Source organism: Varanus komodoensis, unplaced genomic scaffold (genome assembly GCF_004798865.1).
Source record: "Varanus komodoensis strain SLA01 unplaced genomic scaffold, ASM479886v1 scaffold38, whole genome shotgun sequence".
NCBI classification, from domain to species: Eukaryota; Metazoa; Chordata; class Lepidosauria; order Squamata; family Varanidae; genus Varanus; species Varanus komodoensis.
In genome coordinates this window covers 8653725-8677050 of record NW_025335909.1, presented here as the reverse complement: position 1 = coordinate 8677050, position 23326 = coordinate 8653725, and the positions used below count along the sequence as shown (strand labels likewise).

Genomic DNA, 23326 nt, shown 5'->3' with positions numbered 1-23326 from the left:
CCTTTGCTAGTGGTAAACTGTGTGCTTAAGTGAAACCTCTGTGTGTGTGTGTGTGTGTGAGAGAGAGAGAGAGGGAGAGAGAGAGAGAGATTGCTAACCTTTACAGAGTTAACGATAATTAAAGTGAAAAATGAAGGGATAATTTTTGTGCACTGTTTACAAAACAATTGGATTTCAGGGAAATTACTTGGGAAACAACCCTGATTTAAATGGTTGGGATTTTTCTTGTTAGCTTGGGGCAATTTGTTTGTTGTTTAGTGGCAAAAATGTGCCTGACCCATAGCCGTGGGTCAATAATAGTGCAAATACTCACTGTGGCTGAAGCGGAGTGTGTGTTTGCAACTGTTTGGCACAGACGTCTCCCGCCAAAGAGCAGGCTTCCCGGTACTGCCTTGTTGGGTGTCTGACTGGGGCCATTTTGGGGTGCAGCCTTGCGGGCGACGATGTGGGGGACAGAGGCCGTGGATAAGCCATGGAGGGTTCCATTGTCATCGCGCATGAGATCACCCCGAGAGCAGGAAATGCACGGCAGATTTCTCCCAGTCCTTACGATCAAGAAGTCATTCGGCATCTTGAGGGGCTTTGTTCTGTCCAGTGAATATGTGGCTACGGCATTAAGCGGCGGTCTGCGGGCTGCACTTTCAGCCGGCCTGGCTGTGGAATGATCTCACTGATGCTTGGTAATGCCAAGTTCGAGTTTGCGGGCATTGGGCGATTTTTTCTCTTCTTCATCAGAGACAGGAATTGCTGTTTGCTGTATCGCTGTTCTTCAAATGGCAGGAATGTTGGAAAAGATCGCCTGTGGGGTTTAGTGGCTAATGGGAAAGAGAACTCTTCATTGTGTTGCTCTCTGACATCAGACTTTTCCAACATTAAAGCCAGTCTTGTATCGCAAAGCACCACGCTTCGTTGTGTATCGTTCGATGTTCTTCTGTTACGCCTTTTTAGCATGGGGCACATGATTGCTAAGGATATGAACTAATTCAGAAAGTAGCAAAGTAACACCCTGACTTTTGACTGATTCAATTAGCCTGTGAGACTTCCAAATGCAAGGGTTCGAGAAGAGCGTTTACTAAGTTGAAGCTGCACTTTTTCTTCTCTGCGGAAAGGGGCTGTGAGACCCGTATCTGGACTCCATTTGTATGTTTTAACGTGGAGGGTGGGCTCTTGCTGTCACTTCCCCCAAACTTTCACAGTTAGGACTCTTTCCCGGCACGCCTGGATTTTGGATGCCGTATGCAAAGCAAGCACTTTGCCTCAGTTCCTCCTCTGTAGATAATGGCACTCTGCCTCACAAGGTGGCGGCTTGTCTTCTGAAGTTGATCTCAAAGGATGGTAGGTGGTCTTGCTTGAATTACCCTGGAAATTGGGCTTCTCTCCCCCGGAATGAAATAGATTCACTCCTTAATTTCTGAGTGCCCCCCAGCAGCGGTTTCTTCTCCACAGCGGCGCTTTTCATCGCATTGCAAGTGTCGGGTCTATCGAGAAGTTCCCCAGAGGAGGAGCTGTTTGCAGGGGTGGGACAACCAAGCCACCCGATAACAAGTCCGAGTCGTTGCAGCGGCGGCTTCGCAGGACAACCCCCCCTCCCCGTTGTTAATGTGCTTTATAATGACCGTGCCTTGAATGTCACCTTGGACTTCAGAAGTCCCAGGTCTGGCTCTTGGCACCTCCAACTTAAAAGAGCTCAGAGCTGAATAAACCGTTTGCCTGAATAAGGCATCGTCACCCATCAGAGCAGTTCTCTGTGGCCTGTGGCAGAGCAGTGCTGTGTCTCAGGATAAGGCTGCGATTTCAAGCCATAATAGCACCGTCTCGCATGCGTGTGTCATCCCGGTCTGGTAAGTCCAATAAAACTAACGGGCAAGGAACGACGGAAGAGATGAGTTCTTCCTCATCCACTGAGCCTGTGTGGAAAATGTTCCCGTGGCATATCCAAGTTTCACTTGTGTTCTCTTCTTGCCCCGTCATCACTCTGATTCTCTTTACAGCTGTAGCTGGAAGGGTGCAGGGAGGCAGGGGAGGAGTCAAACTGCTTAAAGAGCAGTGTGGCATTGGTCCGCCAAGAAACCCATCTGCAGGTAACGTTGCTGCGGAAAACTGTTCTTACATCATAGAGCATTGTCACCCAGTGCCGCTGAATGCCTTCATTTAAAGGTTCTCGTCTTCTGTTAACCCCGAAGCTTGCCAAATATGTAATCCAGTTGGAAGAGGATTTAAATGCTTCCAGCTGGAGCCCCGATGCCTTTAAAGCTGTCTGTTTGCGACAAGGCATCACCGGCACATTATGACAGCATTTATTCATCTGCTCGAAGCTTGGAACTTCGCTCCTGGCTCCTGGGCTTGAGAAGGCCCTTCATGTTCTGCAGAACAGCAGCCACACTTGGCTTAGGTCACAAGCTAAAATTTCCAGAAGCCTCGGAGGTATAACGCATGCACTTTTCTTTGACAGAAGAGGCATGTCAGAGCTACTTTGGGGGAAACAAGAAAGAACGTTTGCAGTGTTTCCTTGACTGCCTCTTTACCCCGTCCCCTCCTTGTGGCCTGAGAAAGCCATGCAGTGCATGAAATGCATCTGTCCACTGTTTTGTTTGACTGCTACAGGCTAGGAAAAGGAATCGGTCAGGGTCAACCTTGCCCGAGCCGGTGCCTTCCACGTGCGCCGCAAATGCAGCTCCCATGATTTTCAGCCAGCACGGGCACTGGGAGCTGTGGGAGCTGGTGTGCCAGCTGGGGGAAGGCTGGTCCAGGGGTGTTTGTGGAGAAGGCTGTTGCCGTTTCTGCAGCCCTCTCCCACACGCCTCCCTCAGCATCCCCAAGTGGGCCACCACGGAAGGGCATTCTCCACATCTGGTGCAGCTGTTTGGAAGGGCCCTCATCGAAGCAGGCAAGTCGACCTCAGGGGATTTCTGACAGCCTAAACTGGCAAGCGGAGGATCGTTCCCAGACCAGTTGGAATGGGGGGCATATGGGCCGAGGTCATTGGGAAGGATTATGCCCACCTGGATAGGCACACAGGTGTGCCCACACAGACCTGCTGCCACCCCACCCCCTGCTCTAACCACCTGTGTCTGTTTTTCAGCTTGAGCGAAAGCTTTTTTATGGTGAAAGGTGCTGCGTTATTCCTCCAGCAAGGAAACAGCCCACAAGGTCCACGGAGCCTCCCTCATCCTCACAAACACGCAGGTAAAGATCGTCCTGGCCAAATGCGTTTCTTGGCCTGGGCAAAAATCGTGTCGACTGGGTATCTCCGGCAATGGCCATTGGTGGGCCTGGGCGAAACATGCCGCACGCTTCCTCCGCGGGAGCCGGGGAAGGAGCTCTGCGGGGAGAACGGCCTGGTCCGTGTGGCCGGTAGCCGAGCTTCCGGTTTCGCCAGCTGTCAGCAGCTTCTCAGGCCCGGCCACCGTCCCATGGAGGGAATCTGCATCCTGCCCAGCAGGCGTCAGCTCATTGCTAAGCCGGAGCAGGTTCCCGGCGAACGCAGGCCCTCTCCATGCGCACCACAGCCCGTCTTCTGACTGTCGGCACCGAAAGGGTCAACACGCAGGTGCTGCTGTTGAAAAACAGGAGTGGGGGGCAAGCGGGTGCCCAGCTGGCTTGTTACGCTTGGCAGCGATCTGGGGTGGCTTTTCGAAATGAGGCCATACCTGGCCAGACCTGTTGGAGCTTGGCGTGGGGGCCAAACTGAGCGCTGGGGCCAGAAGCACTAGCGGGACACGTGCCTCATATTCGGGGGACCCCGAGTTCAGTCCCTGTCCCCTGAAGGATTTCAGGGCACGGAGCTGGGAAGGTCCCCCGCCAGAGTCCTCAGAGGGCCGCTCCCTGTGGTGGTCGTCAACTGTAAGCAAGGCGGGCCAGTGGTCCGACCCAGTCGCCGGCCGCGCGCCGTGTTCTGCCGTCACCCGGCCTCCACGCGGCAGGCACGGAGCCGGAGCGGGCCCCGCCTGGGCCCGTGTGTGCTTGTCCACAATAGCAGGGAGCTCAAAGGGCCGGGCGAGGCGTCGCACCCGGGTATCTTGCTGATTTCTCACTTCCTGGACCTGCAGGTGATTTGCCGCAGCACCTCCAGGTGATGATCAACCTCCTTCGCTGTGAGGACAGAATCAAACTGGTAAGCGGGCTTGCCTCGTGCCCCGATGCGATATTTGGTCCTCAGTCTCTCTGCAGCGCGAGGCCTTCCTTACACTGAAACGTTTTGAGGAACAAGCCGCCTGTGCGAGTTTGGCAGAGCTGTGAAGGAAGCGTAAACCCCATGATGATGAGGGCAAGGTCAGGCGCAGAGCCCGCAGCTGAACGCGGTTCCGTGCATTAAGATCAAGGGGGGAGGCTCAGGTTGGGGCATGACCGCAGCACCTCCACTGGCTGCCTGCCTGCCTGCTCGGGGCAGCTTTCCAGAGATGGCGCCCGAAAAGCCCCTGGCAGCCTGGGTGTTCCCCTGCTGTACAGAGGCCTTCCTTCCATGTGGCCCCTCGCTCGGTGGCTGGGGAGGGCGCAAGAACGGCATGTTCTCGTCTCGGTGGAAGCATAGCTAGGTAACGTAACGCACAGCTTGAGTGTGGGAGAGAGAAGCCTGAAGGGAATTGCTGTGCCATTCGGGTGCTGAACTTTTTCCGCTCAGCAGTCAAATTCACTTGTAGAGACGCTCTTGGGGCGTTGTTCCAGTGGGAGATGGAGCCAGAGGCAAGGGGAGGAAGCCCAGTGCCAAAGATCCCAGAACAGGGTAGCTGAAAGCTCCGAGCTGCCGGTAATGAAGCTTTAGGGGAAGCATTTCAACCTTTTAAGAATGAGGGGGAAAGATCCGAAAGCCAGGGGGTGAGGGGACAGGCCTGCCAGAAGGCTGGCCTCCTCTTGCAGGCCTGACGCTCGTCCCCTGCACCCCCTAGCTTTAGCAGAGCCAATGTTTGCTGTGGCTGAGAAGGGTCTTTCTGATTTCTAGGCCGTGCGTTTAGAAAGCGCCTGGACAGACCGAGTCAGGTACATGGTGGTGGTCTACAGCACCGGACGCCAAGATACGGAGGAAAACATTCTACTGGGAGTGGACTTCTCCAGCAAGGAGAGGTGGGTGCTGAGCATGTGCGCATGGGGTGGTGTGGAGGACATTCGCATTGCCAGAGGTGTTCGTCTGTAATGCCAAGTTGCAAAGTGATTTTTTTTCCTTTGGGGTGAGCGTATGAGCTTGCGCTTTCATGTCCAGTGTGGAATGCCAGTCCAGAAAGTATATTACAAGAGATTAAATATATATATATATATATATATATATATTTTGTGGGACTGGAATGTGGGAGTTGAGTTCCTCACCAATCACCTTGGGCAGGTCATTCTCTCTCAGCTCATGTACCCTGCAGGGTAGTTTCAAGGGTAAAATGGAGGCCCAGGGAGAGTGGGGATGCGGCCTTCAGTTCCTTGGAGGAAGGTGGAGTAAAGACAAAGGGAACAAAGGAGCAGAATCTCTGTCAGTTGCTCTTTTGAGTTCCACACATGTTTGAAGCCTGCAGTCGCTGGAAATTCCCATCTCTCTTTCTTGACAGCAAAAGCTGCACGATCGGGATGGTTCTGCGTCTGTGGAGTGACACGAAGATTCATCTGGATGGTGACGGGTAAGAAACAAAAGCCTTTTGGTAGCTCGCTGAGAAGAAGCAACGTGAGTGAGAGTGTTTGTTGGGAAGAGGCAAAATATGATATATGTTTAAACAGATATTACTGTAGATGCACTAATGACCGTAAAACTAGTTCTAAGCAGTGTGCAAAATGCATCAAAATAAGTCATTTATGGGAACATGAAAACCCGTTGCTCACAGTGCAGGAGTGAACGGAGCAGGCGGGTGGCCCGGCCAGCCAGGGAGGGCCTGGAGCACAAGGCAGGTCTCCCGCCGGGGCCTGGCGGGTGCTGCCGCCTCGGCCCGTGCACCTCGGGGGGCTCCCTGCAGCGAGCGCCGCTGCGGAGCCGGCCCGCTTCCGGGTCGCCGCGGGAGGGCGTGTGGCGGCCCCCCGCATCCGGCACGGCCTCCCGGGGCGACCCGAACGGTTGCACCGGTCTGCGCCGGGAAGGCAGCCGCCGTCGCCTCCGTGTATGTGCACGCACACACCCGTGTTTGTGTGTGTGCCTGAGGAGGTGCATCATCGGCGCCTGTCCAGACAGAGGAATAACTCCGTAGCTTTATGTGCCGTATCCCTGACTGCTGTGGCGCAGTCTGTGCATTGAAGAGCGAGCAGTGATACCTTGAGATACGCATGCCGTTCTCCTCTCTGCTTTCTGCCTCTGCTAGCGGATTCAGCGTCAGCACTGCGGGGAAAATTCACATCTTCAAGCCCGTGTCGGTACAAGCGATGTGGTGAGTTGTTCGGCCCTTTCTGCTAGCTGCTGCTGCACATTTCATTTCATTCCCTTCCCTTCTGCAGCGTAACGGTACGTTGTCTGCATGGGCGCCCCTCCGGTGGGCACCGTTCCCCCCCTTCCTGCCCTGTGGGATAACTTGGTGGCTGAGTGGATGCAGCTGCCTGGATGAGGGCTTCTAGAGGACCAGACTGGCAATAAATTATTACGTGATTTGGCTCAGAACGGCTCTCGCTGGGGGGAAACTGGGTGCCCAAGGCAGAGGGAAAGGGGTGCTGTGTGTGTCCAGAGGAGCTACGAGGCTGCCCACCCACCCTCGACACGTCAGGATTCTGGAAACTTGCCGAGAAGTGGAATTTCTGTCTCATGGGCGAATCGTAGTGCTCTGGGGTCCTGCTGAATCAGAGCCCGCAGTCAAAATGAGGAATAATTTAGGAAGGTTAATGATGTGAGAACTGAGGAGCTGCTGGGAAGTGTGTGTTTGTGTGCCTGTGCATGTGTTGCAGAGGCCACACATGTGCAGAGCAACAAGAGATTGAGTCCGGCCAGCAAGGCTTTCTCGGAATCCTCCCCTTTCACCTCTTGTGCTCCCCTGTGGCCCCTCCTGTGTCCCCCGCTTTTCCAAGCCATAACTTGGAATGCAGGCGGACTCACCCCCGGTCATTCCAGGCCTCACTGAGGAGGCGGAAAGGCCCTGCTGCCCCGCGAGACTGAGTGAGCGTTGCAGCTTCCGCTCTGCCTTGAGAGGCTGGGAATTCGAACGCAGGACCTGCTCGCCAAACAGGCTCCGTGGCTGCAGCCCCTCTTCCCTCCTCTTCTCGCCCTGCCGATCTCGGCATCGCCATTTGTTTCCCAGCTTCGTTCTGACTGACGGGGGGATGGCCGGAGGCCACGAGGGCCGGTGGTCCAGCGCAGCTGAGAGCAGCATCCGGGTGGCCGAGGGATAACTGCGGCTCTCGCGCGTTGCACTGTGCAGACCCGCCTCCGAGGGGGTTTTGCCTGGGCTGGGTGGAGCGGGGCAGTGGCAGAATCGGGGTGACCCACAGCAAGCTGCTGCTGCTGCTGCAGTGTTCAGGGCCCGCTTCCTCAGCGGTGATCTTCTCCAGCCCCGCGTGGATCCTCCTGCACCTGCTCTTCCGTCCTGTGAAGGAAGCCCAGGGTGGGCACCTACCTTCCGCCCCACAGGAAGGAAGGCCTGCTACAGGCAGTGGCCCAGGCGCCACTAGATTGCGCTGTTGCTCTGTGCTGGTGGCTTTCCGTGAGGCAGAGGCCTAGCGTGTAGGTTCAGGCAGTGGCGTCGTGGCCCTTGGAAAAGCAGCCGTGTGGAAACCCCTGTTTGTGGCAAGCCATGGGCTTCTGCTGTTTAGAACCTGCCGCTGCGAACCATTTGGCTGCTGTGCTGGTGTGGCTGAGATTGTCAGAAAGCCGCTTCCACGCGCCCAAGAGCAGCGTTCAGCTCAGCAGCGCTTGCTCCTGTGCAGGCGTTCTTCCAGGCGGGCCTGCTTCCCGCTCCGGAGTGCCGGCGCCCTGGCTGACGTTGGCCCCCTCTGGCTTCCGTGCTTGCAGGTCCGCCCTGCAGATCCTGCACAAGGCCTGCGAGGTGGCGCGGAGGCACAACTACTTCCCCAGCGGGATGGCGCTGGTCTGGGCCACGTACTACGAGAGCTGCATCGCCTCCGACCAGAGCTGCATCAACGAGTGGAGCGCCATGCAGGACCTGGAGTCCACGCGCCCCGACTCGCCGGCTCTATACGTGGACAAGTGGGTCCTCTGTTTCGGCTTGAGCCCGAGACTTTCAGGCAGTAGCAACTCAGGGTGCACAGGCGGTTACCCAGAATCCAGCCGCTGGCGTAGGTCCGCTTGGGCTTCTTTCACTGGGGGAGCAGCTCTGCCCCCTCGTGATGGCGCGGTGGAGAGCAAGGGGGAAGGCACACGCGGGCTTTGGGCAGTATGGGGCTGAGCCTGTTCCTGGGGCCTCCGAGGCTGCCACACGCCCCCCGCTGGGCTCTGGCCCCGTCGCAGGCAAGCCGAGCAAACGGCCAGGAACTGTCACCTGCCGTTTCCTTTTCCAGGCCAACCGAGAGGGAGCGGGCGGAGCTGCTCATCAAGGCCAAGCTCAGGAGCATCATGATGAGCAAGGACCTGGAGAATGTCACCTCCAAAGAAGTAAGCGGCACCCGTTGTGGGGCCGTGCTGGGACTGACTCCTTGGCGTCTCCCCCTGCTGCTGGGAAGCTGCCTGGCCCTGGTTGGAACGTCCCACCTGGGGTGGCCGGCCTGGTTGCTCGGGGAGCCCTGGCTGGCTTCTGTAGGGCTGGAACCGGCTCCGGCTCCTCCCAAAAGTTCACTTCCAGTAGAAACCAAGGGATGGTTCTGCCTTGTTCTGCCCAAGACCTTGGTCTTTGACTTGGAGTCCTGAGAAGCTGGCCCCTTGTTGGGGTGCCTGCAAAGGGACCCTGCGGGGGCAGCCCCTCCGTTTCACCCCAGTGACTCCACAGACAAGAAGTCACCGGTGCTCCAGAATCTCCCCATTTCTGCCCGGGAACCTGGAAGTGGCCCTCTCTTTGCTTCAGTGACTTCTCCGCTCACCAGAAACACACTTACGCCAAGTCAGAATATTGGCCCATTGAGCCTGGTACGGTCCCTCTTGCCAGGAGGCGCTCTCCGTGGTCTGGTGAGAGGGCTCGCTCTGCTCTTGCACCGAATCCCGGTTCTTGCGCATGGGCGTCTGCGCCGGCCCTTCCGCTGCCCTCCTTCCCCGTGGCCCGGCCCCACACCGCGCAGCCAGGCCCCACTGCTCCTTCACGCTGCCGCTCTTTGCCTTCGCAGATCCGGAATGAGCTGGAGAAGCACATGAGCTGCAACCTGAAGGAGTTCAAAGAGTTCATCGACAATGAGATGCTGCTGATCCTGGGGCAGATGGACAAACCCTCCCTCATTTTTGACCACCTGTACCTGGTGAGTGGCAGCGCGCGCGAGGCCGGCTGTGGAGAGCTGGCACGGGCCGGCTGTGGAGAGCTGCTTTGGACCCACGTGTGTCTTGACTCTGGTGTGGTTCTTCCAGGGGTCTGAGTGGAACGCCTCCAACCTGGAGGAGCTCCGGGTTTCTGGGTGAGTACCCTGCTCTTCCACTGCACCGTTTCTGAAATACGGGCTGGGAAAATCCCAGGCACAGGTTGTGGGTGACTAGGAAATTGATGTAGTTAGTTAGTTATTTAGGGAACTTCTATACCGCCCCATTCGCCGAACCCTCGGGGCGGCTCACAATCATACATAAATAACATAATATAAAACAATGTAATTTAACAGTATAAATTAAGTCGCCCTGGCCAAAGAATAAAATAAATAAATAATATTAACAATTAAAATAACGTCGGAATAAAAAGGTCTTCGCCTGGCACCGAAAAACAAATAATGACGGCGCCAGGCGGAAATGTGATGAGAAAATGCATCGGACCCCCGTCAGGCCAACAACGGTTAAGTCTTCTGCTGCCCTTGAAGCTCCTGAGGCCGGTGCTCCTTTTTTCATCACTAATTTTGGGCGACAGGCAAGCAGCCTGGGCGAGACTGCTGGAGGACCCTTTGCCTGGCAGGTCGTGTTAAGCTGGGCGCAAGCTCTCCGGTGGGTTTAGAACACTTGGTCTGGCGGCGTTGATTTGTTTACCGTGTTTTAACTCCTCAGTGTCGAAAACGGCTCTCTCAGTGGTTTACGAGGGTCACTAACAGGACAGTCTGAGGCAGACAATCGAAAAGACATGACCCAAAAGGAGAATGGATGGGGAGGGGGGATGCCGGCCCTCAAAGCAGGACGCTGCTGCCGAAGCCACTCATGGCTGCCTCTGCCGCCACTGTGGGATCTCGCGGGAGCCCTGGAAGAGTGTGTTTGTAGGAGGCGTGTGGCTGGCGTGGAGGCGGCTCAGAGCAATAAATACTTGTGAAAACGGTTCACCGGCAGCTCCGGGCCCCGTCGACGGCTGCCACTTTGCATCTCTGGTCTCCCGCCGTGCCTTAAGACCTCACGCCGTTCCTCTCTTTGCAGTGTTGACTACATCTTAAACGTGACCAGGGAGATAGACAATTTTTTCCCTGGCATGTTTGCATACCACAACATACGGGTTTACGACGAAGAGACAACGGACCTCCTGGCCCACTGGAACGAGGCCTACCACTTCATCAACAAAGCCAAGTAAGTCTGTGCCTGTTGCTGCGAGCGAGCGAGCGAGCGAGCGCTTGCAGCGGGACTGGAGAGGCGCTTCGCCCCGGGCTCCGAGGGAGCGGTGCCCCGACGGCTGTGGGGACTGTTCCGGGTGGCGCTGTCGGGCATCGGCCGCCGGTCTGCTCGGCTTGGGATTTTGGAAAAAAGTCTTCTTGGCTTGCGCGTGTTCTTGGTGCCGTAGGAACCGGCAGGGCCATCCCGCCCGCCCACCACTCCCCTCCCTCCCGACCTCCCGTCCCCTCCAGGAAAAACCACTCCAAGTGCTTGGTGCACTGCAAGATGGGCGTGAGCCGCTCGGCATCGACGGTCATCGCTTACGCCATGAAGGAGTTTGGCTGGTCCTTGGAGAAGGCCTACAACTACGTGAGGCAGAAGCGCAGCATCGCACGGCCCAACGCTGGCTTCATGGGGCAGCTGCTGGAATACCAGGGCATCCTGGACGCCAGGTCGGGCTGCCTGTGGCGGGGGGTGCTGCGGGGAAGGGACTCCCTCTGCCTGAAATGGTCGCGCTCAGAACGCACCTGCATGTTCCGAGCATCAGATGGCACAGTGGTGCAATTAATTAATATGCCGCTGAGCCAGCGGGGGCCCTCGGGGCATTTTATGCTCATAACTCTCAGACAACAGTGAAATAATGACCGAGACAGCAAATCCTCAAAATATTAAGACTCGCAACATGAAAGATCAGTCTTAAAAATCAGAATGCCAGTTTAGAGAGGAAGGTCTCAGTTTGGTGTGCCCATGTTCAGGGCCACTTCAGAGCCGGTGCTTTCCCTCTAGCCGGGCATGGCGCCTTGTGTGCAGCAGCATCTGGAGAGCAGTCTGCAGAGATGAACTTGGGCCTGGCCCAGAGCAGGGCGCCTCCCGCCCCAGGTGGTGCTGCGGGCTGATTTGTGCTGGCTCTGCTCTTGAATTTAATTGTGCTTAAGTTGATTTTGCGGGGCTGGCTCAGCGGGAAGCCCAGTGCCTGTCCTGAGCAGGAGGAGCCAAGCTCTCCGCCTGGCAGCATCTCCATTTAGAGAGGGCCTGTGGTTGCAGGTCCGGGCAAGTCGTCCCTCGACTGAAAACCACAAGGTGCTGCTGCCCCTCAGGACAGCGGAAGCAGGTAGGCGGTCCAGGGCTGGAGTTCAGCACAGGGCAGCCTCGCATTTTGGAATCGGAGGCGGGGCTTCTGCAGTCCTTGCCATCCGGACTCTGCCGGCTGCAGGATCAGGTGTTCCCAGCCCCTTGGCAGTTGGAACAGGGCGCAGGTCCTGCTGTTGGCAAGGGAGGAGCCCCGGCCCTGCAGTAACGGGCGCCTCTCTCTCCTCCCTGCCCCACAGCAAGCAGCGTCACAACAAGCTCTGGAAACAGCAGTCGGAAGACAGCCTGCCCCCAAACTCGGACGGCTCAGGCGGGCCAAACGCATACCTGCTGGACTGCCTGGAGGTTGACCCGGACCCTCCCGGCCACTCCTCCTGCGCAGACCTCCGAGCGAACCAGGAGGCCGTGGGCTTCCATTACTGCTTCCGGCGGCTCTCTGACTCCTTGCCTGGCAGCAGGGAATCGTTTTTCCAGGTGGAAGACCTGGAGAGGGACGTGCTTCTGGAGGAGGCCGAGGCCGAGGCCGCGGTGGCGGCAGACCTGCCTTTCCTGGAGTTCTCGGACAAGCCAGAAGGGGAAGCGCTGAAAGGCAAGGAGAAGATGGAGAACTCCGGCCTTGGCGAGAAGAGCGCCAAGAGGAAGCCCGAGGGCGGCTGCCTGAAGGATGGCGCTGTGCCCAGGCCCGCGGGCCCGGGGGGAGGAAGCCCCAGGGAAGAGAAGCCCACGGAGCGGTGGAAGCGGCGCTCGTCGGTGCAGCAGGAGGCGAGCGGGCAGAACTGCGAGAACCTGAACAACAACAACAGCAAGCGGAGCTGCCCCGAGGACTTCGAGGTGTGTCTCGGGCGGAAGCCGGCAGGAGCTCCGCGGAGCCTGCCGCGCGTGCCTCCTGCACGAGGGCACCTGCCGGAGGCGCGCTGCCTGCGGTGCCCCTGCCGGGGGCGACACGGCCACGCCATCCGCCCGGGCTCTAACACCCGCTCCTGGAAGCAGGGAGCTTTGCTCAGGCAGGCCGTGTGATGAGATACCCCCGAGCCATGCGCTCCGTTCTGGGCAGTTAAGCAGTCCTCCCCTCGTCAGAGTGGCGGACAAGCCAAACTCCTGTTGTGTGTGGCTCTGCCAAGCTGCGTGGTGCTTTAGAAAGCCCAAGGCGGCAGCCCCTGCCCCAGAAGTTCTAGTAAAGTTCAAGCAGAGGGCACCTCTGTTCCTTTCCTTGACTGGCTCATATTTCTTTTTCCTATTTATTTCAGTGCCTCCTCCCAAATGAGGGGTGAAACAAACAGGGCTTCCACCCCTCAGTTTGGGAACTGAGTAAATCCAACAGCAGGAGCCCAGCAGACGCGACCACTGAGCACCACTGCCAGGGGAAGGGGTGTTGTAGCCTGTTTGGGACCTGCTGGCTCATTTGTTCAGCCGATGGGAAGGGCCCTGCATTTTATTTGTTGACTGATTTGATTTATAGCCCTCCTTTTTATTTTTAAAGACCTCAGGGCAGCTTATATCATTCTCCTCTTCCTGCTCTCAGCCCTATCCCCACAACAACCACCCTGTGAGGCAGGCTGGGCTGAGAGTCCACGGTTGCCTCGAAGTCGCCCGGCTGGCTCCATGGCTGAGTGAGGGCTGGAGCCCGGATCGCCTGGGTCCCAGGCCCTTGCTTTCAGCCACTGCGCCACACTGGCCCTCCGCTGGAGTGTGGAAGCTCATTTAGAGCCGGTCACACTAGAAGCGCCCGAGATGCATTACCCCACTGAGGACGGGTGACGCTGAAAGCCCTCCTTGTCCTTGGCCGGCGGTAAAAGCAGGACACTTCTCGGATCGTGGTGCTGGGGAGTCGGGGTCCGCCAACGTGGCTGATGGGTCGCGGTGGTTCTTGCCTCATCCCACCCAGCATCCTGTTTCTGAGAAGTACGCAGCGTCAGGGCATGGATGGAGAGGCTCCAAGCAGCTGCTGAGGTCTAAATAACCACATTGGTTGGGCAGACGCTTTATAGATTTTTTTAAATACCAGTCAGTATGAGAACTGCTAGTGACAGGCACGATCTTTAAAAAAAAAGACGCTTTCTCCCTCTGGGTGGACAGAATTCTTCTTGGGGGATCCAGAAGGAAAAAGCATGCATGTCCCCCCGTCACTTCTCCAGAACTGCATGCTTTTTTGATCTGTCATGCAGGTCTAATTGGTTAAAATACATACCGTCAATTGCCCGAAGTTCCTCACGCGGGCTGGCAGCCATCGGAGGCCTCTGCCTTGCGCTGACAGGCTGGCTGAGGCCTGGCTCCTGAGCTCCCTCTTCTGTCCTTTTCAGCACGACGCCATCTTTGGGATCCTCAACAAGGTGAAGCCTTCTTACCAGTCCTGCGCTGACTGCATGTATTCTTCCGGGGGCGCTCCCGCCGAGGCCTTTGGGGAACCCTGTGAGAACCTGCCCCTGGCCTCTCCACGCCCCAGTTCCACGGTCTGCACCCAGCCCGCGTTCCTCTCGCACGGGGCTTCAGCATTTTTGGAGCAGGCCTTCGGCGAGGCTCCCCTGAAGGGAATCCCTGGCGCCAAAACCAGCAGCCTGCCCTCCGTGCTGGCGGGGAGCGATGCGCAGAGTGTCGACACCAGTCGGCCTGCAGCCGGCTGGGCCTGTGCTGCAGCCGAGAAGCCCAGGGACGGGCCAAGAGCACCCCTCGGGGCTTTGCTGCGCCCGCGGAGTCCTCTCTGTGAGAGGAGCGCCATCCTGAACGACGGGCTGAAGGAAGACGCCGCGCCGAGAAGAGATGCCCGCCAGACCAAGGACCTGAAATACTTGCTCTTTAGTAAAGATCTCGAGAAGCCAACCACCAACAGCTACCTGATGCAGCATCAGGAGTCCCTCCTCCAGCTCCAGAAGGCAGGCCTGGTTCGGAAGCATACGAAGGAGCTCGAGCGGCTCAGGGGCCTGCCCGGCGAAGCAGCGCTGCAGGCGAAGGAGGGCTCCGGGGAGCCACCCGAGATGACTATTTTTGAGGAGCCCCAAGAGCTGGAAGGCCCTCCGGGTCAGCTGCCCCTTCTCGGCCATTCCCCTTCGGTGCCCGAGAAGGCCCAGAACGACCGTGGGAAGCGGCAGAAAGCCCCTCCCGTAGGCGGCACGCCCCAGAAAACCTCCACGCCCGTCCTGGGCAAGGTGGAGCACACGAGCAGCTTCAGCAAGGACTTCCTCAAGACCATCTGCTACACGCCGCCGTCGTCGAGGAGCTCGAACCTGACCCGCAGCTCCAGCAGCGACAGCATCCACAGCGTCCGCGGGAAGCCTGGCCTGGTCAAGCAGCGGACCCAGGAGATTGAAACACGGCTGCGGCTCGCCGGCTTGACTGTCTCATCGCCCCTGAAGCGCTCCAACTCCCTCGCCAAGCTGGCCAGCCTCAATCTTTCCTCGGAGGACCTGAGCAGCGACGCGGACGCGTCCGTGCTGACTGACTTGCGGGAAGCCAGGTCGAGCGAGGCTTCGGCGCACGGCGACCTCCGTCCCTCTCCAAAGAACACTGACGCGAGCCCCAGCCCACTGGCAAAATCCTCTCGGGGAAGACTGAAAAGCACGCCCTGGACGGGGAAAAGTTGACATATTTGCAATCTTTTTAAAAAGCTAGTTTTATTTTTGTCTGTACTAAATGCAATTTTATCCTCTTTTAAAAAAGAGAATGTTCGCTCCCTCTTTCCATGTGGTGCTTTAAGCTGAAGGGTGGAAAGGGGAGATTCTGACAAGGGCAACCAGCCCAGGAAGAAAGCACTTACGAGCCTTCCGGCTTGGAAGGCCACTGCTTCCGTAATACGGCCTCCTATTTTCCCCGGAGTGGTACGGTGGCGGCTCCTCCTCTCCCCCGCCGAAAAACCTTGTTCGAAAGAATTGCCGAGATTTTCTCCACGGCTCAAGCCAAGCACAGTTCCTAATTCAAAGAGGCCCTTGCCGGAAGAGCCTGCGAGGGCGATGCAGGCACGCTACCTCCATTTGTGTATTTCTGTCTCCCTGTATGTATAGCTGAGATTTTAGGAAATCTTCCTCTGAAATGGCTTTTTTTGCAGGCGTGGTGCAGGCACGCTTGGGGATACCTGTGTGTCCCGGGGCTCCATCTCGAAGCGCCGAGAAATGCTTGAGCGAGAGCCGAGTGGCCCCCGTGCTGCGGTGCCACGCAGGCGGCACGCTTCCCTGCCTTGGCTCACGAGAGGGCGGTCGCTCGGCTCGGCTGGGCTGGCCCTTTCGCAGGTGTGCTTTGTAGCCGTGCCAGTGAGGCCGAGAGGATGGTGACCAGGAGACCTTGTCGCAGGTACATGAACCTGGATGACGCTGATAGCTGGCGAGCCGCTCTTCTCACACTGCGTGGGAAGTCAGGTGTCGGTGGAAAGCTCCTTTTGCGGGTGGAGACGGCCGTTGCTGCTGCCCTACCTGAGACATCGGTGGGGTTGCTGCAGGCCGGGTTCTTTCCCTTTAGTTTGAAATTGTGTGACATCCTAGGTGGGCTCCCCTCAGGTTGGGCCACCTCAGGACAGTCGGTTGTCTGGGCTAGCCTCCAGGCGGCGGCTCAGGGACCGATGCCCGGCGCTGCTCCCCCAGCCCAGTCTGGCGCTCCTCTTTCCCTGCTTTGAGTGCCTGCTTGTCATGGAAAAGGGCTGGGAGGAAAGCACAGGACAGGCCGTGGCTTTCTGGGCGTGTGGCGAACCTTTCGTACCGGGGGCACAAGTCGCCTGGAGCGCTTCTCGGGCTTGTCGGAGTCGGCTGTTGCTGCAGGCGTTGCTGATAGAGGCAGAGTGTCCTGCAGATCAGAGACAAGGTCCGAGCTGGTTTCTGAGCACTGCTGAGTGGGCCCCATGGATGGCATGTGCTGTTGCGCCGGGCCGCCTCCATGTGATCTGGAAGCGCGCGTCACATCGCTCCTGCTCCCATGCTGAAGCTCCCTGGATCGCCCCCGGCTCAGCTAGGATGAGGCTGTCAGAGGAGAGAGCGCGCCTTTCCCAGGGAGATCTTGGCACCCCTTTCCTTGCAAGCAAACCTCGTGCCCAGAGGTCGTTGTTCAGGCCAGGCTTGAGTGCCGAGGAGGGGCTGGAGCACCTCTGACCTCACTCGGTGCTAGTTCTGCAGCATGACCGGAAGCACCAGGTTCCCAGCCTGCCTGCTGAAGTGCCGCTCGTGAGCCAGGTGGAGTCTTCTGGGGAAGCAGCCCTGGCCCTGCCCGCAGAGTCTCAAGCTGCGGGGCGCTCCCTTTCCAAACTTGCGCCCACATCCGTTGTTCACTGCAGCCCCATCGCCCTGGCCAGTGGTCAGGATGGGTGGGAGCTGTCGCCCAAACAACAGGTGGGGGACCCGGCCTTGGTCACGCTGGGGAGTGTGGTTCAGGCCTGCACGACCACTGCGGACATTGGTGGCCATTTTAGATTCCCTGGGACGCCGGTATCTCCGTACCTTTTGAAGTCAACAGTTCTGCGTTCGTTCATATTGGCCGGTCGGTTAGAGTTCTTCTTTGGCCTGGTAACATGGCAGAAATCTCTGTTGCTGGCTTAGGTGCGCCTCAGTCAGAGTCTCTGCTTGGTCAAGACATCCTGCTTTTTATCCAGAGAAAGCAGGGTGTGGGGGGCCCTGATCTCCAGGCTCCTTTTCCTTTGGTGTGAGTGTGGCATGAAGGCAAAGCCGGGGGGCAAAATGGTGAGCCAGGCAAAAAGATGCACGGTGACGATAACTTGCTGTTGATAAATCATTGAATGTTTATTTCCCATTCAAGTACAAAACAGATGGCGGATTGTGTCCATCTGTGGTTCTGTTTAATGTCAGATATAAATGTGAATATTCCCTTATACAGGGAAAAAGGATTCTTCTTTGGGTCTCTTTGGTCTGTATAGGGGAGGCATGCAAAACCCTTTTTGAAAAAAGCCATAATACTCGAGGCCAAATGTCTGTACTGCCCAGATTTCGTGTCATGATGGATGTTTAAATTACTAGCGAGCTTTGACATGCTTTAAGTGTTGGACGAGCAGTTTTTGCTGCCATTGGAAAAGTTCATCATGTACCCGGTTCACAAGTTTCCAAAAAGGTTACAGGAAACGGGCTACTGCTTGGAAAGATGCTTTTTTAAGGAACAGTGCGCAGGTCTTTCTCTAGCACCGTGGAGGCAGGAAGCGTAAAACCCGCTAGCACTTTCTGTCAAGAGATTCCAGATCAGTATCCGATTCTCCCCTGAGCCGTGCTCTGTATATTCGAGCTGGAATGTGCAAATACTCAAAATGGGGTGGGCATGTCTCTTGATAATGCAAGGAGCTCTCTTTCTGGCTGCTGACAGTGAGCGCCACGCTCTCCTCATAGGCCGAGTGCATCGTGAACCTGTTGATGGAGATCCCACCCCCCTCTTAATTTGGGGGGCTGGCGGCCCATCACACAATGCTGCTTCCTGCCTGTTTGGTCCAAGTATTGCAGATCACCCACCCAGGATTCCAGACACTTGCGCAGCATTAAATGCAATTCGTGCTACTGTTTAATTTGTACTCCACTGAAAACCAGCACATCTTCTTGTCTATTTCGATTGCCTTACCCAGTTTTGTAGGAGCTGCTTCTTTGCCCATCCTGCAAGGTGACTGGGGGGAGGGGGGGCACTTTCCCCAGCCATAGCAGGCCGGAAAATATGGCATTTGTGAGAACTGAAGGGGAAGGGCAGGAAGGGAATTGGCTGCGCATTTTTGACTCCTTGTGCCTCAGTTGCAAGTTAGCAGTGTATTTCCGCATAATCCTTCAGCACTGTTGAGCCCTGCTTCCCGGTTGTTTTGCATGCAGTGCTACAGACCAGGGCACTGCAACTGCTTTTGCTTTGCAATGGCAGGAAGCCGCTGGGCAAATCTCGAGCTGAATTTGGTGGCCCCCGCGGAGGAGAAATGACTGCTACGCAGGGACTGGTATTCCCAGTTGCACTTCTAAAGGCAGCTACTTCCTCCTCTCCCTTTTGCACGTAGGACGTTTCGGTGGCGTTTCCTTGTCGTGCAGCGTGTGTCCGGAGCCACTGTTCTCTCGTGAAGGGATGAGACTCGTCCCCGAGGCATTAAAATCTGCCAGGCACAGATCTGGGAGAACCTGGACAAACTTGTGATGCACCTTTAAGCCAAGCACGTGGGAGCCATGCTCAGGAGGCCTGCTTCCCCGGCTTCTGCTGCGCTGCTCGTCACAGTAAGTTGTGCTGCTTGTTAGGAAGAACATGCCCAGAAATGCTTATCCTGCAGTGCCAGGCACGTTTAATTTTAGCAGCATAGGAAAGTTTTCTTGTTGCCCTTCAGTTCCGGCAGACTTGACTAAAAGCAGGGCTTCTGCAGTGGTCGCCTCGCTCTTTTCACTGACTGCCCTTTCCAGGGGCGAACTCACGAGAGCTGATTGTATGGGGCAAGCATTCCTGCCTGCTTCCCCCCTTTTCCCTTGCTATGGAGGACGGCCGCCTGCGATCCTCCCTGACGGACTAGCGGTCCAGCAAGCTTAGCGTATCCCAGGGCCACGTGGTCCTTTGTTGAACAAGACGAGCAGGTAGAGGTCTTTAAATCGGCAGGAAGCGTCTTCCTTTCAGCATGCCATAGCAAAGACGGCGGTTATTTAATCTCCAGAACTTGGCCAGTTTGCCTGGACCAATGCATGAAATGGGTAGCTGGTTTATCTCCTTCAATGTATTGGTGGTATTTTTCCTTTCCGTTGAAAACATCATAATAAGAATGGAGTGCCTTGCAAATCGTTTACAGATACTGTGCGTTTATGTAAAGCTCTTACTTGGTTTGTTTTAGTATTTTTGGTGTTTGTGAAGTCAGTGCCACTGAGCATATGCTACTTTTGTATACGATGAGCTGACGTGCTTGGTTTGTTCAGTCATTTGGAGTAGCTAAACCAGTGACCCTTTTGCTACCCGAGAAGCAGCCAGCAACCGTTTTGGGCTCCCTCCCCATCCCCTTTTTAAAGAAACTTCCTGGCAGACCTCCTCTCTCTCTCTCTCTCTCTCTCTCTCTCGCACAATCAATGACTTAACCTATGCATTAGGGAAGGCACTCAAAGACTCCAGAAGGCTTCCCAAAGACGGAAGGCATTTGGCTTCCCCACCTGGTGTATTTGGGGCCTGAGCTCCAGATCAAGGTGTGTCCCAGCCTAAAACCTGAAGTGCACACGTGAGCACCTCTGCCCTCCCCCTGTGCCTCCCCCCCTTTCTTTGAGTAGCCCTGTTTTGAAACATCCTGCCCAGAGGCTCCGACGCTTCTGTTGCCAGTTAGCGGCCCCATGAGAGTGTCGGTTGAAGTCCTGGATGAGCCCCTTCTTTCTAAAATCTGCGGGCGTGGGTAACACTCTGCACGCGGCGTGATCGGTGCCGCGCCTTAGGGCCCTCGTGCCCACCGCGCCTGCGTAGAAGGGGGAACAAGGCGACCGAAGGCGAGGGATGCGAGGGCGACCTCTCCCGTCGCGAAGAGGGAAGCGGACGCAGCGCCGCCTGCGTGCATCTCTGTTGCGCACTCCTCCGTTGGGCCGGGGAGGCGTGGGGGCGTCCCCGAGGGCTGGTGCCACGTCCGGCACGTGGAGGCTCCGGGCAGAGCCCACAGTCGGACGACCCGGCTATATCAGCATGTGAACAAACCAATGCAGAAGCTGCAGTGATTTACCGCGTTACTGTCGACCATGTTCCTGGTACAGCATTGTTTTCTCAGTTCTGTTTTTTTAAAGATTTAAATGCATATTATATATATTTTGTACTGTACATTCACAGTAGGACATGCATAATGCACTTTTTTTTACTTTTTGTTGGTAAAAGTGTACTGTATTATGTGCTTCTTGTGAGGAAACAATTAAAAGACCCTTTTCCTTTTCTTTACAAGCGGGACTCTTGCGGGTTTTGTTCCCAAGTTACATGCTTCCGTGTGAAAAGCTTTTTGGAAACCAGGAGGTATTGCCCGAAAGGAGTCCACAGAAGTTCCCGGCTCACATGAACCAGCACGATTCACTTGTGGGAGCAAATTGACAGACTGAAAGGAAACAGGGAAAACCGACTTGCTTCCAGTGTATGAAATTTTCCCATTTAGCTGTCAGGATACAACTTGTACTTGCTACAGGAAACTAGATGAGCAGCTTTTTGAAAGGCTGGCAAGGGAATTGGCAGTCTAGAAATATCTTTTGCTCCTTCTGCCTCATCTTTAAAACAGCTGCAGCCGGAAGGTGGCAGGCAGTGCCGAGAAGGCAGGTGCGGGAAGGCCTCTTTCCTCGGAGAGGCGAATTCCATGTTGGAGAAGCTCTTCGCATCGGGGTGCCGTGGGCACCTCCTGTCGTCCTTGCTCATGCAAAGCGTCCGTCTGTTCTCGCTCTTCTCTTCCTGCAGGTGACGGAGCCGTAGTGCGGAGGGCACCTCGCTGCCCAAATGATTCAGGCGTGCCTTTGAGGATGGGGAAGCCACCCACCTGGGCAGCGATAAGAGATCAGCTGGCAAGGAGGATCCTGCTCTGGGTGGCTGCGCCAGTCAGGCGGGCTTTGCCGTGCCTCAGGGCCGAAGCAGCATGCCTCCGTGTGCCGAGGCCGGGAGCCTGGGCAGGGGGCTGCAGCGGGGACAGAGCCCTCGGCTGGCCAGGCCTCCAGCCTGATCTAGCATGGCTGTTCTTGCAGGCCTCAGAGACTCTTTGGAGGGCCAAGAACTGCTTTGCTTGACACGGGCAGAATCCTTTGCAGAAGCACAAACGGCAGTTTCAGGGTGAGTCAGCTCTGTTCCATTTTTAGGGGGGGTGGCTTTTCCAGAGTCCCACCAAATTTTGCCTTTAAAGGCGACCGACTGGTCAGCGCTCGCCTCCCGTCCTGCAAGGGGCTTTCTCGCACTGCCTGGAATTGTTCTCGTGCTGGAGGGAAAGAAACCGTCAGTGTTTATTTTAGTGGCAAACCAAGTCGAAGCCAAGGATTATCTTGTGCTCCAGCACCATCTCTCACTGACTGTTCAAAAGTCATTAACAGAACCAGGGCAGGCTTTTGATTACCTTCCAGGGTTGAGGTGCCTGGTGGTCCAGACGCAGTGCCGGCTGATTTCACCCTGCTGCCTGCCCCTTTCCTTTGGCTTTCTGTGTTTGCTGACCTGCAGCTGGGCACGCTTCAGACCAGGGGAGGGGCTGTCACTCCGAGGAAAGGCCCCGATCCAGCCCTGGCACCTCCAGGGGCAGCAGCGGGAAAGGCGGACACCTGGGAGGGTCCTGTTTCCCTTACAGACTGGCCACCCTGGCCCGGGCAGAGCAGTAGCCTGGCCTGAGGAAGGTGGCGCCCTGACCCGAGCTCCGCCTGGTGAGTGAGTCAGGGGGGGACAGGCCCTGGCAGAGTTCCGGCAGGCCGAATCTCCCCCTTTTTCCTGAGCCGGAAGCCCTTTGGGAGGCCTGGGCCCAGCCGCATGATCACTCCAGCTCCTCTGAGGAGGGTAAGACAGAATGAATAGATGCGCATTGGGCAATATTTGGGGGTCCTGCATCAGGCGGCGGGCTCGGTTGGGCAGGGCATGAGCTTGTCCCACGTGGATTTCCTCTGTCCCACGTCCTGCAGCCAGCTCAGCCTGCCTGGACCACCTCTGTCTTGCTCTGGTGCATGAACTCTTCCACAGGGGCCTCTCCTGCTGAGCTCCACCTCTGGCCCGGTCCTTCTGGTCTCCAGGACTGCAGGCACTTCTGTTGCACCGGTGTAACCAAGTCTCCTCTATCCAGCCCATTAGCAACAGACCACGCTGGGTAAACAGACATGCGTGCAAACACGGGGACCTGGCATTTGTTAAAATTGCACCTCCAGGGCAGGGCAGGGCAGGGCAGGGCAGGGCAAATTCTTAAGGAGCAGGAGAGCGGGTTTGGTTCAGTGGCGCTTGGCACATTTCAGGACAATGCCTGTCCTGGAGTGCGTCTGGCAGCCGCTTAATAAGGTAACCCCGTGTGCCATCTTGTGCAAGTTGCAGATGGCTTCAATCCACACCCACGTCTCTGGAATTCTTGTTCCTTTTTTGGCCGATTGCAGGCATTCGCTGCTTTGGAAACCCTCTTCTTCACTGCACGGGGGTTGATGTGCTGTCTAGCCACGGTAAAGCACAGCCCCTGGAGGCGAAACGGCTTCCAAACCTTCTAGCCCAGCATCCCTGACCTGGCCCATGCCCAACATTTGCTCAGCAGGAAGCGCAGAAGGTGCTTCCCACTTTCTCTCTTGTGCACCTTTTTATGCCTTTCAGAAATCGCTGCCTGTGACTCCCTTAACGGATACACCTGTTGCGTAAAACACAGATTTTTTCCTTACTGTCAAAGATCTAGCAAAGAGGAAGGGTGGCGTTGCCATGCCGAGTTTCCTGAAGGCACCAAGACCCCTCTGCCTTGAAGGGTTGCCCTGGACCAGTGGCCTTCGGGAGAGAGAGTCTTTGGGCTGAGCTCCTCTTTTGTACGAATAAGGTTAATAAAGAAACCGCTTGTTGACTCCATGCCGCTTCTCTTGTTCCCAGAATTAGGAGGTAGCCGGCCTCGCAGCCTCCCCCGCCCGCCCGCCCCCCACGTACGCCGGTGGACCAAAACACTTTATCACCAGCCGTCGTGAGGCAGCATCACAAAAAGCCAGGGAGCTCTGCTTCCAGCTGCCGGCGAGGTTTATTTTGATTTTTTGGAGCAAGGACTGTATGTTTATATCCTGTTATGAAGGTTACCATGGTAAAGCCAGACAACAATCTGCCACTGAAGGTATT

General features: G+C 56.6%; 1 protein-coding gene across 6 annotated transcripts in view; it reads left to right on the top strand.

Moving 5' to 3' along the window:
• The window catches only part of SSH1 (slingshot protein phosphatase 1), a 31226-nt gene extending 10759 nt beyond the window's left edge, over positions 1-20467 (top strand). For 4 of the 6 annotated variants that reach the window (XM_044440702.1, XM_044440701.1, XM_044440703.1 and 1 more), the window contains 13 exons: positions 3083-3186; positions 4050-4114; positions 4940-5061; positions 5532-5600; positions 6270-6335; positions 7904-8098; positions 8410-8503; positions 9166-9294; positions 9401-9447; positions 10376-10522; positions 10798-10998; positions 11875-12466; positions 13936-20467. In XM_044440702.1, coding sequence (XP_044296637.1) covers positions 3102-3186; positions 4050-4114; positions 4940-5061; positions 5532-5600; positions 6270-6335; positions 7904-8098; positions 8410-8503; positions 9166-9294; positions 9401-9447; positions 10376-10522; positions 10798-10998; positions 11875-12466; positions 13936-15213 — 3090 coding nt within the window. In that variant the 5' untranslated portion in view covers positions 3083-3101 and the 3' untranslated portion in view covers positions 15214-20467. Of the gene's footprint in view, positions 1-3082; positions 3187-4049; positions 4115-4614; positions 4748-4939; positions 5062-5531; positions 5601-6269; positions 6336-7903; positions 8099-8409; positions 8504-9165; positions 9295-9400; positions 9448-10375; positions 10523-10797; positions 10999-11874; positions 12467-13935 lie in introns of those variants that run through there. The other 2 variants (XM_044440704.1, XM_044440705.1) reach the window with 2 other exon arrangements.
• The last annotated feature ends 2859 nt before the right edge of the window (positions 20468-23326 follow it).